Source organism: Ranitomeya imitator, chromosome 6 (assembly GCF_032444005.1).
Source record: "Ranitomeya imitator isolate aRanImi1 chromosome 6, aRanImi1.pri, whole genome shotgun sequence".
NCBI lineage: Eukaryota > Metazoa > Chordata > Amphibia > Anura > Dendrobatidae > Ranitomeya > Ranitomeya imitator.
In genome coordinates this window covers 62,138,343-62,154,844 of record NC_091287.1, presented here as the reverse complement: position 1 = coordinate 62,154,844, position 16,502 = coordinate 62,138,343, and the positions used below count along the sequence as shown (strand labels likewise).

Here is a 16,502-nt window from a genome sequence, read left to right as displayed (position 1 = left end):
TCCTAAACCTACTGTATTAAATTTGTATGGGCCATGTAAAAAATTAGCACCGGAATCTAATATGTGGAATCCTAGCAGCTTATTGTTATGATTTCACTTCACTGTCACAGTACCGTCGGTCACAATGTGTCCACTCCTAAGTGATTTGCATACTTGTGATCACATGTCGACCAATTTCTATACTGCTTCTCTAAATGGCTTTTGGCGTCTGTCACAGATGTAGAATAAGCCATGTCACTATAAAAAAATAAAGCAGGTCCTTCAGAAGTAGCGTTTATATTGCCCAGTTTCTTCTCTAGTGCACGCCTAGTCGGTACAGACAGAGAAGTAACAATGTAAACCCTTGTAGGAATGTTTAAAGAAAACCTTTCAGCACAATTTTGTAATATAAAGTAAATACATGGCTTTAATGGCGCTGTAATACTGATTACATTGATACCTCTGGTGAAGAAATCGGCTTTGTGGCTCTTTTTTAATCATCATTAGAAATTTTCTGATAATTAGATTTGGGTGCACAGGGGCCGAACTGTGCACTGGATCTTCTCCTGCCTGTCGCTGATTCCCGGGTCCCCCCGCCTCCCTCCAGTCTTTGAATGACAGGTCACTGCTGACTTTTGAAGCAGAGTAGACAGGTCATTCAGAGACCAGAGGAAGATGGAGGGCGTCGAAATCACAGACAGGGAGGAGAAGACATAGTGCACAGTCCGACCCCTGTGCACCAAAATCTAATTAGCAGGAAAATTCAAATGTTGATTAAATAAGAATCACAAAGTGGATTTCTGCACCAAAAGTATCAATGTAATCAGTATTACAGCCATGTCTTTACTTTACATTACAAAATCGTGCTGGCAGGTTCTCTTTAAGGAGGTGAACAGGATTGCTGGGCAGAGAAAATTTTGGAAAAATACAAAATAGATTATTCTTCATATTCCTAAATAATGTATATTCTTGAATTGTAAAAAACAACAACAAACAAGAGCACAGGAAAGGGACAGATATTACAGGAAAGGGACAGGTCTTTTTAAAAAATGCTGGAATATTGACCGTGAATATAGTATATTCAAGGCATGCACAATCAGCCCACAAAAGTGGTTCTCTCATATTTTGTGATATTCATCTTCATCTATAGTTTTTCAACGCAAATGTATTACAAAATAATTTTGCTCGATAAGTTTCATAAATTTGATACATTTAACCAAAATATACATAAACTTAGAATTCTTTACCCGCTTTTATCATTCCATAGAAATATAAGATTTAATGCTAAAATTAACTAAGTACATTCACAAAACATAAAAAAGATACATTGCTATAATAAATTAGACTAAAATAAAAGGTTGGTGGTAAAAGCCTAAAGAGCAGAAAGTGCTGTAATGAAGTCCTGAAGTCCATATAAAAGTCCATTGGTCATCTGGGCTGCAGTGGCCTTGACTCACTACACAAACTTAATAAATTCATACCATTTATAGCCACGTGCTATAGTTAATCCTTTGTTGCTTTCCTGACAGAGTAGTTGGTGTTAAATTACCGATGTTTCCGTTTGCATAATTGATGGCGCTCTTGAATTTCGTTTAAACTGAGATGCACATTCGGAGCCGTTGCGTGAAATGGAAAAACTGTGCAGGCGGAAGTCTCGATTTAGGTAAGTGTTCAAAAAAAGACTTCCCCATTTTCTTTTTATCTCTCCTTGAACCTGTTAGAGGAACAAATTAAAAACGTTTCTCAGGGGTAACAAGAAACCAGTATGTTATTACATCATAATGCATGAGGAAAGCAAGAACATACTTTACTCTCCAATCCCAATGAGCCACATAAAATTAAGAAACAAAAATACAAAGCATAATAATTTCCATTATTATTATAACTTTTAGGACACCTCACAAACAAAGGATATCTTAATAAAATTGCCCTTTTCATGGTCAAGTCATGGTGCACATCATAATGTTGTAATTTTTTTTGCTTGCATGGAGCCCTCATCGATCTTGTCAGAGCTGGAAGTCCCAGCCTAGTTTGAGAGAACCTGACGGGTGGCGGTGTAGTACATCTTACAGTTATTATGCTATGGGGTCTAGAGAGAATAACGTCTTTATAAATAGAATTTTGCAAAAAAAGTCCACGCGAATTCGAACTTTTCCTGATTTGCTCATCTTTAGTAAAATACTTACCGATGGCAGTCTTCTGCCGCTTTCAGCAGCAATCAGGGGACCGGCCAAATGACATTGTGGTTGCAGGATGGAGTGGAGATCGCTTTTGAATTTTCTTAATGCAAGTCTATGAGACTTATTACGAGGCTAGAGAGCCAAAGAGAGCCTCTTTATGAGTCTCATAGATTTGCATTGAAAAAGTGACCTCTACTCAACCCAATGACCTGGAAAGTCACAGATGTGGTGCTGCGACACCAGAAGATACTGGAGCACTGGTCAAATCAGGCAAAGATGGTGACCAGTGAGTGTATTGATACCATTGTTACACTTAACACATAATCCCTATCAAAAGGAGAAATAAAAAAAATGTCTAAATAGGAGATTTAAACGAATCAATTAAAACTTTGGAGACAACCTGTATCATGCTAGTTATTGTGGGCAGTGATCCTGCATTAGCGTAAAAATATAAGTATGGACATTTGGGTGGGGCATGATCCAAGAGGTTAACTTGCTTTTCAATCCTTAGGTGGTGATGTGATGTCCCAAGTGTGTTACGTCCTCTTGGGATATCTGGGGTTAGACGATCACTACGTAGTATTAATCGCAGATCTTCCATTTAGCTTGTGTATTTATGTCCCATAGTAAGTGGAGTTGGTTTCCTTTGTTGCTGAAGAGGTTAACGACCCTTTCTATGATCATCAAAAACATGCAGCTCCACATCAGCTGCTTCTGATCTGGTCATTACCTTTTCATATAAAATCTGGCCAGATCTTCTCTTCCTTGCCAGTGAAAGCTTTGCTTTCTAGCTCTTTGAAGATGCTGTGCTGTATTGGAAATCGCATTGCTACTGGAGATTGTTGCATGCTTTTTTGGGGTGTAAGCTTTCCACATTATCCCATTCCCATTTGGTTGGTACATTCCTATCCTTCCCCTTATACCTCTCTACCTTTCGTGAGTGTTTGTATGTTTTTTGCTTTCTTTTGCCCGTGTCTGTGTCATGTATTGACACACTAGCTTTCCTGTCATGGGCCTCCTGGGGAGGGGACAGCTTAGTGAATAACAGGAGTTCAGTAAGGTCAGAGATCCGGGCCTCTCTACCATCGAGAGTATCCCTGGGACAGGGATAGTTAGGGTCTCAGTTCTAGTTACAGTTTGTGGCCTCCTCCCTTACTGAAAGTCCATCATAGCAGGACATTTTCACTGGCCCCACATTTTTCTGGATCTTGACATGGATCCTGTCGCTAACCTTGTGAGACAGCTGCTGGATCTGGAGAAGTGTGTGTCGTACAGGAAGTTCAGTTTATAGGTTTCCCGATGTTGGCAGCAGGTTTCCTCATGGATCCTGTTAAGGTTCGAGCGGTCCTGGAATGGAGCCTACCAGAAAATCTGAAAGCATTACAGCAATTTTGGGGTTTGTAAACTATTAAAAAATGTATCATAAACTTCTCGTCTTTTGTCAAACCCCTCACTGACATGACTAGGAAGGGTATGGACATCTTAATGTAGTCCAACTGCTCTCGGCAAACATTTTATTCTTTGAAGAGATGTTTTTCCACTGTGCCAGTACTTATCCAACCATTGGTTCTCAACCATTTATTGTCGAGTTTGATGCTTCTGTGGTGGGGGGTCGGGGCTGTATTTTCTCAAGGGTCATGGCCTGGTAAATGGCATCCATGTGTCTTCTTCTTTAAAAAGTAGTCATTGGCTGAAAGAAACTATGATGTAGGTAATAAGGAACTTCTGGTCATTAAAGCGAACCGGTCACCAGGTTTGGCTGATATGAGTTACAGCCACCGCCTTTCAGGGCTTATCTACAGAATTCTATAATTCTGTAGATAAGCCCCAATCCGACCTGCAAGAGAAGAAAAATAACTTTTATTATACTCACATGCAGGTCGGATTGGGGGTTTATCTACAGCATTACAGAATGCTGTATATCAGCCCTGAAAGGCGGTGGCCGTAACTCGTATAGGCCAAACCTGCTTACAGGTTCAATTTAAGTTGTCATTTTAGAAATGGCGTCATTTTTTGGAGGGGGCAAATCATCCAGTCACAGTAATCACTGATCACAAAAACTTGATGTACCTTGAATCTGCTAAATGTCTGAATCCCAGGCAAGCTAGATGGTCTTTGTTTTTCATCAGGTTTAATTTTGTGGTCACATACCATCCTGGGATTAAGAAAGTAAAAGCTTTGTCTCGAAGTTTCCCAGATGGTGTGGGAGTACTGATGAAGCTGTTCCTATTGATGGCTGCCAAATGAGTTAACTGAGTTAAAAGTTTGTCATGTCTTCAACTTGGGAATCATACAGTATTGTATTGCATTATTATTGCTGATTCACTGCTATGTAATCAGGTTTGCCTTTTAGACATTTGTCATGTCTTTCTCCCTGTCTGTCTCCCCAGCTCTAATATCAGTAACCCCGCCCTACTTTCTTCTTCCCCAGATAGTGTATGCCAGCCATGGTCCGAGCATCATATCTATACAACTCTGGTTCAGAATTATCTTTTTTACCTATTGCAGCTGTTACATCTACTGAGACTGTAAGGCCGGTTTTCACAAATCAGTGCCTGAGATATGTGTAGTGACAGTTTTCTCACGTACCGGAGACACTGACACACATAGACCCATTCAATTAACTCTTCATCGTGGGAAAATCATTTGAGTTCATGCCACCCGGGGGGCCGCAGCTTCGGTGATGTCACCGCTAGTCACCGAAGCTCTGCTCCCTGCATTTCATTTATTCCCCAGTCGTTTACAGCCGGGAGCAGTCACATTAGCAGTGCTCCTGGTTGTCAAATGTAAATGCCCCCAGATATGGATTACTGAATGGGACTTGACTCTACGGCGGACAGGTATGGGTATATTGTTGTTTTTTTATTTTGACTTTTTTTCCAGGAGATCGAGGGCTTCGCTTTCAATGGCAGTAACAATAAAATGGTCAAACTGTGTGTATTGTTTTATTTCATTAAAATTCTTTTTTCTTATTGTGTGTGTGTGTTTATTAACCCTTTAACAACTGTGGGATTAGTAATGGAAAGGTGTGTTATTGACACCTCTCCATTACTAAGTGGGCTTAATGTCACCTTACAATAGGAAGATGACATTAACCCCTCATTACCCCATATGCCAATGCTACAGGGCAGTGGGAAGAACCGGGCAAAGCTCCAGAATTGGGGCATCTAATAGATGCGCCTTTTCTGGGCAGCCGTGGGCTGCTGTTTTTAGGCTGGGGGTGCCCATATCCATGGCCCCTTACAGCCTGAGAATAGCAGCCTGCACCTTTGAGTTTTGCCGGGTTGGTTGTAAAATATAGCGGGGACCCCACGTCGGGTTTTTCTTTCATTCATTCTCCCCGGCTCGCGCTGATCGCCGAAGAGTAAAGAAAGCAAATGGAGTAACATTTTTAAATGAAATCTAACTGCAAAAATTATTTTTAATCCAAAATGCATGAATCTAAAAAAAATATGTCCATACCCTTTTACTGAAATACAACTATCCAATCAGTAAACTATGAAGAAAAGCTGTATTCTGTGCAATGTCTTTTTCATTGGTTTGGAAAATAGGTGTGAAATTGGGAGTGCAAACTTTAGGTGTGGTAACTAGAGGGGATTGTTCCCTTCAGAAATGCATAATCATTTCTATACTTAACCATCATAACACAAATTGTACTTACTTCAGTATTCAAGAAACAATATAGAATTGCAACCACCAATCCCTAGAAAAAAATAATTTCCTGATTAAATGATTAAGTAAAAGAATTTACAGAAACATTTTCTTTACTTTTGTATTACCTGAAATGATCCAATGCAAAGTTCAAACCATATCTGACAGTCATTAAAACTTGAAATGGGAAAAACCGCAAACACCATATAGTGAACTCCGAACAGAGGTATGAGCAGAAGAGTGGATTTTGTGAGTCTCCTGTAATAAAGCAGGAAGGCGCTGTATGAAAACCCAACATATTCAGATTCATTTTTTTTTATATTGGTGTTTAAATAAATTATCCTTTACCATATTTAAACAGGTTATCTACCTCTGGGGTCTTTTTTTTAACTCATGTATTTGGGGCTAAAAATCATTTTTTGCAATTCAGTTTGATTAAAAATTGTGCACAATTTTGCTTTCCCAGGCTCTTTGTTTCCCTGCTCATTCAACTTTGATATGGTCTGTGGTCATAAATCATTTGAAATAAGCTAAAAAAAAAAATACACAAAAGAATTACAAACTCCTTTAGGACCTTTCGGATCAGCTCACTGATTCATCCTTAGAAAAAACCTTTCTGCAGCCATCAGTAGAAAGTGCAATGCATAGGCTATAAAAGACAAACAAATGGTGCAACATATTTAATGAAACTCAATTATAAAAATGAATTTTAGCTTAAAATACGTGCATTTAAAGGGAATGTGACACATGGGTTTTACTGCCACATCTGAAAACAGCATGGTGTAGGCAAGGAGACCCTGAATCTTAGAAGATCTTAGAATTCTTTAGATGTAGCATGTAGCTGAACTGAGAAAGCTACCCCCATCCCGGGCTCTTTATTTATACAGTCTATTTACAGTGAGCTGCTTATCACAGGAGGGGTCGTGGTCGAGCTAGCAGCTGCGTGAGCTGTAGTCCGGGCAGTGATAATCTCCAGGTGATAATACCTTTATTGTAAGAAAACAACAGAATAATGCCTGACACATCTCTGAAATCTGTGCTTCAACCCCTATTCTCTGTTGTCTTCAGATTACATATGAAGAGCCTGTTGATAGATTGCCTTTAAGTAAGAAAAAAAATTCCCCAAATTTGGACAACCTTGATATATTAAAGTTTAGACAATCCTCACTTATAAGAAAGGTTTCTTGCTAATCATTAATTATTTTCAGCTTTCTATGGTTATGAGCATTGATATGAGGACAGTTAGATATCTAGTTGCTAGTGGTCGCACCTAGAGATGAGTGAATATTTCAATATTCGTTTGTGATTATAATAGCCAATTTTCGCCAAACATAGCCGAACGCCATTGAAGTCAATGGGATTAGAAATGAGCGATTATGCTAGGAAACGATCATCAAACATAAATTCGGCATAAATATTGCACAAATATGGCACATTCCAATTCGGCAATCGTTTTCCGAACATATTCGCTGATATCTAGTTGTAACCATGGATACCTAAGGTCCTGCAATGCCTGCATATGATGAAAGAGACACAGCGAATAGAGATGAGTGAATCTGTTTGGGTCCTTCCTTATTCGGCAAGCTGTAGCGCTTACCGAATAAGCTGCAGAGGGAACGCGGATACATGGAGCGCGCCGGCTGATCAGCTGTACGGCGCCGCATCTGCATGTGTCGTGGCTGTGTCAGAGTCAAAGCACATGCATCTCTAATAGCGAATCAGAAAAACTATACTACATTTCTAATTGGAGGTAAGTGCTAATATTATTATTATTATTATTATTATTATTACACCTAGTACATATTGTGATAGGATATTGGAGATTGCTTCTTCTGCACCAGACACCTTACTATTGGATATTTCATTTACACAATCAAGGAGTTACTATAGCTGCTGTGTAATCTGCTGAACCTAATTTTAATGTAGCCAGAATTATAGCCATAATCCTGTATCACGAAATGCTTTAACAATCAGGTCCCAGTATTTTACATGACCCAACTGCACATGGACCATCGTGTGGCTATGACACTCGTGATAACACATACTTGAATTGTGACTGGTCGTTGCCGCCCACATCCGGAGACCGCAGCTTTTGCAGTAGAATACGGATAATATTAATAAAAAGACAGAAGTTTACCTGCAAAAAAAGGCACACGAGTTATTAAATGTAGCTTATTCTATTTTTAATATAATAGACCCCAGTATCTTGGCTATTTGTAAATGCAAGCGAGTAACACATGACTGCAGAATCGGGGATTGCTTAGAAAAAAGAACAAATATATTGAAAGCACCAGCTCACCCAATTCTTTTTGTTATTGCTGGAGAGCCCTGAACCATTGTTGGCTATTTGTCAAAACTGGAATAAGGCATATTTTGTCCTTTTTGATCCAGAGATTTAAAGGGAATCAGTCAGAGCGTTTGACTCTCCGGACACGCAGGTCTGTGAAACTCAAGGCAATCTAAACCTTTATGTAATTAGTTGCTCATGTGCTGAAAACACAATGGAGCTGATTCATCAAGACTGGCATAGCACACGCTCGTCCTGTGAGCACAAGGCACATTCTTTAACCTGAATCTGTCACCCCCAGGGACGTACATGACCTATTAATATGGTGAAAGAAATGTTACACTAGTCCTACCTGTATGCCTCATATTAACGGTCTTGTTGTTGAGAAATGTTCCATTATATCTTTATGTTAATACTTTCTTCCAGACTCCGGGGCGTACGGTGTCTGGAAGAAATCCCTGCCTCATCTCCTCATTATAATCCTACCCCCTCCCATGCACGTCAGTTCTGGCCCCGAAATCCTGCTCCTTGCTCTACCTCAGAAATACATACCTTATCCTCCCTTCTATGGGTGCTGCACTCAGAGATCTTCTGCGCAGGCGACTTCCGCTCCAGTGGCCTCCAGTGTATGTGACGATAAGGCTACTTTCACAGTAGCGTCGTGCGACGCATGTCGCAATGCGTCGTTTTGCAGAAAAAACGCATCCTGCAAAGTTGTTTGCAGGATGCGTTTTTTCTTCATAGGCTTGTATTAGCGACGCATTGCGACGCATTGCCACACGTCGCAACCGTCGTGCGTCGTGTTGCGGCGGACCGTCGGCACCAAAAAACGTTGCTTGTAATGTTTTTTGGTGCGTTGTATCCGCCATTTCCGACCACGCATGCGTGGCCGGAACTCCGCCCCCTCCTCCCCGCAACTCACAATGGGGCAGCGGATGCGTTGTAATAATGCATCCGCTGCCACCGTTGTGCAGTGTTGAGACAGGATGCGTCGGTACGTCAGCCCGACGCACTGCGACGGGCCGACGCTAGTGTGAAAGTAGCCTAAGGTGCTCTCCCCACTTCCTCCCTGCATAGTGATCGCTATGCACACATGGTTCATAGCAATGACTGTGCAGGAAGGAAGTGGGGAGAGCACCTTATGGGCACGCACACCGGAGGTCACAGTGACTTGCCGGTGCCTGCGCAGAAGATTCCTGAGTGCACTGCCAATAGAAGGGAGGAAGAGGTACGTACTTTTGAGGGAGCGCAGGGCCAGGATTCCGAGGCCAGAACTGATGTACATGGGGGGTAGAATTGTAATAAGGACAGGGATTTCTTCCAGGCACCGCACGACCCGGAGCTTGGAAGAAATCATTACCATAAAGACAGAATATAACATTTCTCAGCAACAAGACCATTAATATGAGGCATACAGGTAGTACTAGTGTAGCATTTCTATTACCTGTATGCCCATATCAATAGGTCATGTACGTCCTGGGGGGGACAGATTCCCTTTAAGAGGACAAGCACGTATGTCCATATTCCCCCCAGATCATCCAGAGATTCACCCATTTCAGTGAAGCTGATTCAAACTGGCGTGAAAACACCATCACCCAAACCTTTTGTGCAACTTCATCTAAGTGCATTTTAAATACTAGATATCCACACCCTAACTAAACTGGTAGGTTTGTGAGAGGATGTTTTTATCAGTATTTTGCACCTGTGTTGCTCCCATCTTTATCATGGTGGTCTGCTGCTTCCTGCTATTGCATTTGTTATCTGATTTGGTGTTGTAAAGGCTCTTTCACATGTCAGTGTGTTAGGGGTCGAGTTCCTGCTTCTGCACAGGGGGAATCTCGGGCCATTTCTGCTGCGGTCTCCCATTCTTCTCCTGCCGCAGTGAAACCGGCTCAGCAGAGACGTCGGTCCTTGCGTCTTGCTCAGTCTCACTCAGTGCTTAGGCTTGCTGTTGCTTCTCCAGCTTTTGCCATTAAAGCCAGTGCTGGGCAGCAGCGAGTGGACGCTTTTGAGACTAAGTCCTGCTTTTTCCCTTCTGAGCATGCTCAGGGTGAGATCTCCCGTTGGAGATCGAGGGTCACATGCTCAGATGCTGCAGCGGTTCCCATTGGTCCTCCTGGAGGGTCCTGAAAGGGCTAACTTCTATGGCAGCTGCCCATTGGTCCTTTATTGGAAGGTCCTGAACGTACTGCAGCTATATAAGCTTCGCATGACCGCACGGCCATGCGCTAGTGCACATTTGTATACGTGTGTTTGTTGTGAGTCGTTCATTAAATACCCCTACCCTATTGTATGACTGTTCGCGTAAGGTGTATGGCTGCTATCTAGCGCCCGACTAACCACTCAACGTGTCACACACGAATCAGCGTCTATTGCTGTGACCGCCAGTGCGGCGCCACGCGCCAGTAGTGCGCTTCCTGACCCATGTCTGGGTGCTTAGTGGTGTCTGCCAGCATGGCACAGTTCGCACTTCGGTGCTCTAACTATCAGTTACCTAACACACCCAGTTGCGGTGTTGTGCGCAAGTAGTCTGGACGGACTTCAACCCTGAGTCTTGGGATTGAGTTCGCTGACTCCTTGCTTGCACTCTTTAGTGCGGTATTGCTGACCTGTGGCTTTACAGGGTTTGCTTCCACCGCCATATAGCGCTGCCATTTACTAGCAGCAGGCTTTCACCTGCACGGTGGACCCCGGACTGCGAACGCACCTATTAATATTTCATCTTATACTTGGTGCATTCCGCCAGTCCTAACACAGTGTGAACAGTATGTGTGGTGACAGTTTCACACGTACCAGAGACACTTACACACATGTGAGTGTTTCCACAGACCATGTGTCCGTAGGCAAAACATGCTGACATGTCCATTTTTTAACAGCTGCTCGGGCCACAAAAACATTCCGCACACATGCACACTGATGACACAGATAACATCTGCGCCTGGGAAGCAGCAGTACTGTTCACTCTGTTCCCCGATGCCAGGTGCTAAAGACCGCTCCCATCATTCTGCTATAAATAGATAAATAAATTTAAAAAATGACGTGATGTTCCCTATATTTTTGATAACCAGCTGCAGCTATCAGCTTTTCCTGGCTCGTTTGGTTATCAAGAGTAGAGGGGTTCCCATGACGTCTTTTAATTGTTTAAATAAATCATTTAAAAAAAACGGTGTGGCCCCCCCCCACACATTTTTCACAACCAGCCAAGCTAAAGCAGCTCCAAGGCTGTATCTTTTTCTGCTATGTTTTTTGGAACTCCACGCTGTGCAAAAATGTTACAGCTTTTCAAAGCCATTATGACACTATTCTGCTGTTAAAACTTTGATTAATCAGACCTAACATCTTTTTCCTTATGCAAATTAGACTGAAGTGCTTTGAAGGATTTGAAACACTTCAGAGACTCTGTGTAACATCTGTGCAGTTTTCTGCTGCAGTTGCTGGCTGGGCAGAGCCTTTGTTGTGAGTCACGCTTTACTGCATCAATCCTGTAATATTCCTCACACTTGTGGCTCTGGCCAGTCCAAAAGATAAAGATAAATGACAGCGGGCACCGCCAGACAGATAGAAATCAACCAACTGCATAAATAGTGAAGCAGTTGAAGAAAAGAGAAAAAGAATAGAATATGCACTAAGCATCTAAAAAACATTACAACTTACAAGCCAAAAAGTTAATTAAAAACACTTAAAAGAGCCCATGGCTTACAATAGTGACCATACAACTTGTAATAAAGTTGTGGCCACTAGTGATGGGCGAGTATACTCGTTGCTCGGGTTTTCGTGAGCATGCTCGGGTGGTCTCCGAGTATTTGTGAGTGCTTGGAGATTTAGTTTTTGTTGACGCAGCTGCATGATTTGCGGCTGCCAGACAGGTTGAATACAGGTGGGGATTCCCTAGCAACCAGGCAACCCCCACATGTATTCAGGCTGTCTAGCAGCTGCAAATCATGCAGCTGCGTCAACAAAAACTAAATCTCCAAGCACTCACAAATACTCGGAGACCACCCGAGCACGCGAGTATACTCGCTCATCACTAGTGGCCACCCTTATCCACTAGGTGACACAGGTAAATGTAAACACACAGTATAATAATTATTCATTATAAGTATCCATTGCTGTATAGCACAGAATAATTACAGATAAAATACAGCAATTAAAAAAATCCTAAGTGCAAAAATATCCCCTATAGAAAAAGAAAGAACATGTGAGAGGTATCACATAGCAAAGACAACCAATCATTGTACATTGGCATTGTAAGGCGAGAAAAAAGGTGTGAAAAAAGGCAAAAGGAAGAGTATAAACCTAAAAGTATAGTAAGAACCCTACATATGTAAGGCTAAGATCAGTGACCCATAATGAACAGTGCGTTCATATAAAGCCTGTGCCAGTCATCAGGTAGGAAGAGGGACCAAACCCATGCATTTCGTCACAAATATGTGACTTCCTCAGGGGTCAGAACCTAAGAAAGCAAAGGTGAACAAACCCCACAGTAACTTATGCCCTATGCAATATGCTGGTATGAAGTTAACAGAAGGAAAACATTTTTGTAGAATACGAAGGATTGAGGAAAAATGTAGATTTTGGGGATTTCGCTTTTAATTTGTATTGATAAGGACCCAACTTCAATCAGTTAATGACACAGATTAATCAAAGCTATTGATTTGCTAGATATTTGGTGAAAATTGCTTGAAAAGTTGCTAAATTTTGTTGTCCAAAAAGTTGCAACTTATAGCATTTCCAGACTAGTTTCAGCCAGCTGAGCCAAAATGGGGGGAGCTCAGGTGGAACAGGGACATCACAATATATGCGGTGTACCTTCCGCCAAAAATTTTGCCCTAGTCCCTGACTAAGGACTCCGGTATTTAGGGCTGATAGGCAGTGGATTCTAGAGAATTTGCAGTGCATTATAGTACCAGCACTTTGGATAACATTAGGCAATCTATGTGCAGCATGTTTTGCTCTGTAGATTTGCTCTGTAGATTTTGCTAAGGATTTTCTGCATCGAAACGAAAACAACTCAATACAGATGAATAGAATTGATTTTTTGTTCCAGTCATTTCTATCTCTCGTGTAAATATTCCCTATATAGTTCTGTAGCACGATCATCTTTTCTGAATTATTTGGATGACGATAAATAGGCCTGACCCTGAAAACTCCTTCAATATATATGTATATATTAGAAATCTATGGCATATGAAAACAGAAGAAAAGAATAGATCAAGACAATCCGCCCGGAAATGGAACCCACATACTGTAAATGGCAGGATACTTACAATAATGGAAAGAATAATTGGTGACCTTATAACCCACCAAGGAATGCTATGCTCATTAGTGTCCCAGCATCTGCAACAAGAAGAATGTCAAGAAAATAAAAAATCAGCACTTTTTAAATATATACGGTAAAACTAATCTTTCATAAAGTCATGAAGTTTTATGTTACATACCCGGTATCTTCCAAATAAATTCTAGTGAATATCCATGTAATAATACATACAGTAGGAATACCTAGTAATGAAGAGAATATGAGGTATTAACTGATTAAAGTTAAATGTCCCTATCAATACAAAGTTAAAAAAAATCTCTAAAATTTCTACTTAATCCTGTGTATTCATATAAAAAGTATTCCCTGTGCTGATTTCTCTCAATGCACATTTCCCTCTCCATAACCGCTATCTGAGTGTATGGGTGCTACCTCGGGTGTCGTCAGAGCCTCCCTGCTCCTTATAGTTTCTCAGACACTTTGGCTCATATTTATCAAAACTGTCCAATTCTTAGACAGTGGAAACATAGACTAGACAGTCTTAAGATGTGCCACATTGATCAAAGTTCTTAATGCTGTTTGATAAATTTATCTCATTTCAAGCCTGTCTAGACTAAATGTACACCAACTATTACTTAGCTTACTTTGTGCCAGAAATATGCGCCACAATTTTGGTACTTATTTTGGTGTATAGTGTCACACCTTAACCCCTTTACCTCCAAGGGTGGTTTGCACGTTAATGACCAGGCCAATTTCTACAATTCTGACCACTGTCCCTTTATGAGGTTATAACTCTGGAACGCTTCCACGGATCCTGCTGATTCTGACATTATTTTCTTGTGACATATTGTACTTCATGATAGTGGTAACATTTCTTTGATATTACCTGCGTTTATTTGTGAAAAAAATGGAAATTTGGCAAAAATGTTGAAAATTTCGCAATTTTCCAACTTTGAATTTGTATGCAATTAAATCACAGAGATATGTCACACAAAATACTTAATAAGTAACATTTCCCACATGTCTAGTTTACATCAGCACAATATTGGAACCAAATTTTTTTTGTTAGGGAGTTGTAAGGGTTAAAATTTGACCAGCAATTTCTCATTTTTACAACACCATTTTTTTTAGGGACCACATCTTATTTGAAGTCATTTTGAGGGGTCTATATGATAGAAAATAACCAAGTGTGACACCATTCTAAAAACTGCACCCCTCAAGGTGCTCAAAACTACATTCAAGAAGTTTATTAAGCCTTCAGGTGTTTTATAGGAAATTTTTTGGAATGTTTAAATAAAAATGAACATTTAACTTTTTTTCACAAAAAATTTACTTCAGCTCCGATTTGTTTTATTTTATCAAGGGTAACAGGAGAAAATGGACCTCAAAAGTTGTTGTACAATTTGTCCTGAGTACGCCGATACCCCATATGTGAGGGTAAACCACTGTTTGGGTGCATGGCAGAGCTCGGAAGCGAAGCAGCGCCATTTGACTTTCCAATGCAAAATTGACTGGAATTGAGATGTTGCGTTTGGAGAGCCCCTGATGTGCCTAAACATTGAAACCCCTCACAAGTGACACCATTTTGGAAAGTAGACCCCCTAAGGAACTTACCTAGATGTGTGGTGAGCACTTTGACCCACAAAGTGCTTCACAGAAGATTATAATGCAGAACCGTAAAAATAAAAAATCATATTTTTCACAAAAATGATTTTTTCACCCCCAATTTTTTATTTTTGCAAGGGTAAGAGAAGAAATTGGACACCAAAAGTTGTTGTACAATTTGTCCTGAGTACGCTGATACCCCATATGTGGGGGTAAACCACTGTTTGGGCGCATGGCAGAGCTCAGAAGGGAAGGAGCACCATTTGACTTTTCAATGCAAAATTGACTGGAATTGAGATGGGACGCCATGTTGCGTTTAGAGAGCCACTGATGTGCCTAAACATTGAAACCCCCCACAACTGACACCATTTTGGAATGTAGACCCCTTAAGGAACTCATCTAGATGTGTTGTGTGAGCTTTGAACCCCCAAGTGTTTCACTACAGTTTATAATGCAGAGCCGTGAAAATAAAAATTATTTTTTTCCCACAAAAATTATTTTTTAGCCCCCAGTTTTGTATTTTCCCAAGGGTAACGGGAGAAATTGGACCCAAAAGTTGTTGTCCAATTTGTTCTGAGTACGCTGATACCCCATATGTGGGGGGGGGGGACCACTGTTTGGGCGCATGGGAGAGCTCGGAAGGGAAGGAGCGCCATTTGGAATGCAGACTTAGATGGAATGGTCTGCAGGCATCACATTGCGTTTGCAGAGCCCCTAATGTACCTAAACAGTAGAAAGCCACCACAAGTGACCCCATATTGGAAACTAGACCCCCCAAGGAACTTATCTAGATGTGTTGTGACAACTTTGAACCCCCAAGTGTTTCACTACAGTTTATAACGCAGAGCCGTGAAAATAAACAATCTTTTTTTTCCACAAAAATTATTTTTTAGCCCCCAGTTTTGTATTTTTCCAAGGGTAACAGGAGAAATTGGACCCCAAAAGTTGTTGTCCAATTTGTCCTGAGTACGTTGATACCCCATATGTTGGGGTAAGGCTAGTTTCACATTTGCGTTAAAAAACGCAGCGTTTTTAACGCAAACGCAGGTGGTGCAAAAAACGCATGTAAACGCGTGCAAATGCGGCGTTTTTTAGACGCATGCGTTTTTGCATGTGGTAAAAAAACACGGCGTTTTGACGCGTTTACATGCGTTTTTTCCTGCATTTGCGTATTTGAAACGCATGATGAGAAGTGTGTGACAGCTGCCAATCATCAAAATCAACTAGAAAACCCACTATAAACAGAAATAGCTAGGGTTAGGGTTAGGATCCCTAGGGTTAGGGTTAGGATCCCTAGTAACCCTAGGGATCCTAACCCTAACCCTAGGGATCCTAACCCTAACCCTAGGGTTAGGGTTAGGATCCCTAGTAACCCTAGGGATCCTAACCCTAACCCTAACCCTAGGGATCCTAACCCTAACCCTAACCCTAACCCTAGGGATCCTAACCCTAACCCTAACCCTAGGAATCCTAACCCTAACCCTTAGGGTTTGAGTTAGGATCCTAGCCCTTAGGGTTAGGGTTAGGATCCCTAGGGTTAGGGTTA

The 16,502-nt window shown here is 41.3% G+C and overlaps 1 protein-coding gene across 1 annotated transcript in view; it reads right to left on the bottom strand.

The window, feature by feature from the left end:
* Nucleotides 1-924: 924 nt before the first annotated feature.
* VIPR2 (vasoactive intestinal peptide receptor 2) overlaps nt 925-16,502 on the bottom strand; it is a 171,844-nt gene continuing 156,266 nt past the window's right edge. The window contains exons 8-13 of the mRNA XM_069729711.1: nt 13,536-13,596; nt 13,365-13,434; nt 7,856-7,947; nt 5,939-6,068; nt 5,821-5,862; nt 925-1,693 (exon numbers count right to left, since the gene is read on the bottom strand). Coding sequence (XP_069585812.1) covers nt 1,520-1,693; nt 5,821-5,862; nt 5,939-6,068; nt 7,856-7,947; nt 13,365-13,434; nt 13,536-13,596 — 569 coding nt within the window. The 3' untranslated portion in view covers nt 925-1,519. The remainder of the gene's footprint in view (nt 1,694-5,820; nt 5,863-5,938; nt 6,069-7,855; nt 7,948-13,364; nt 13,435-13,535; nt 13,597-16,502) is intronic.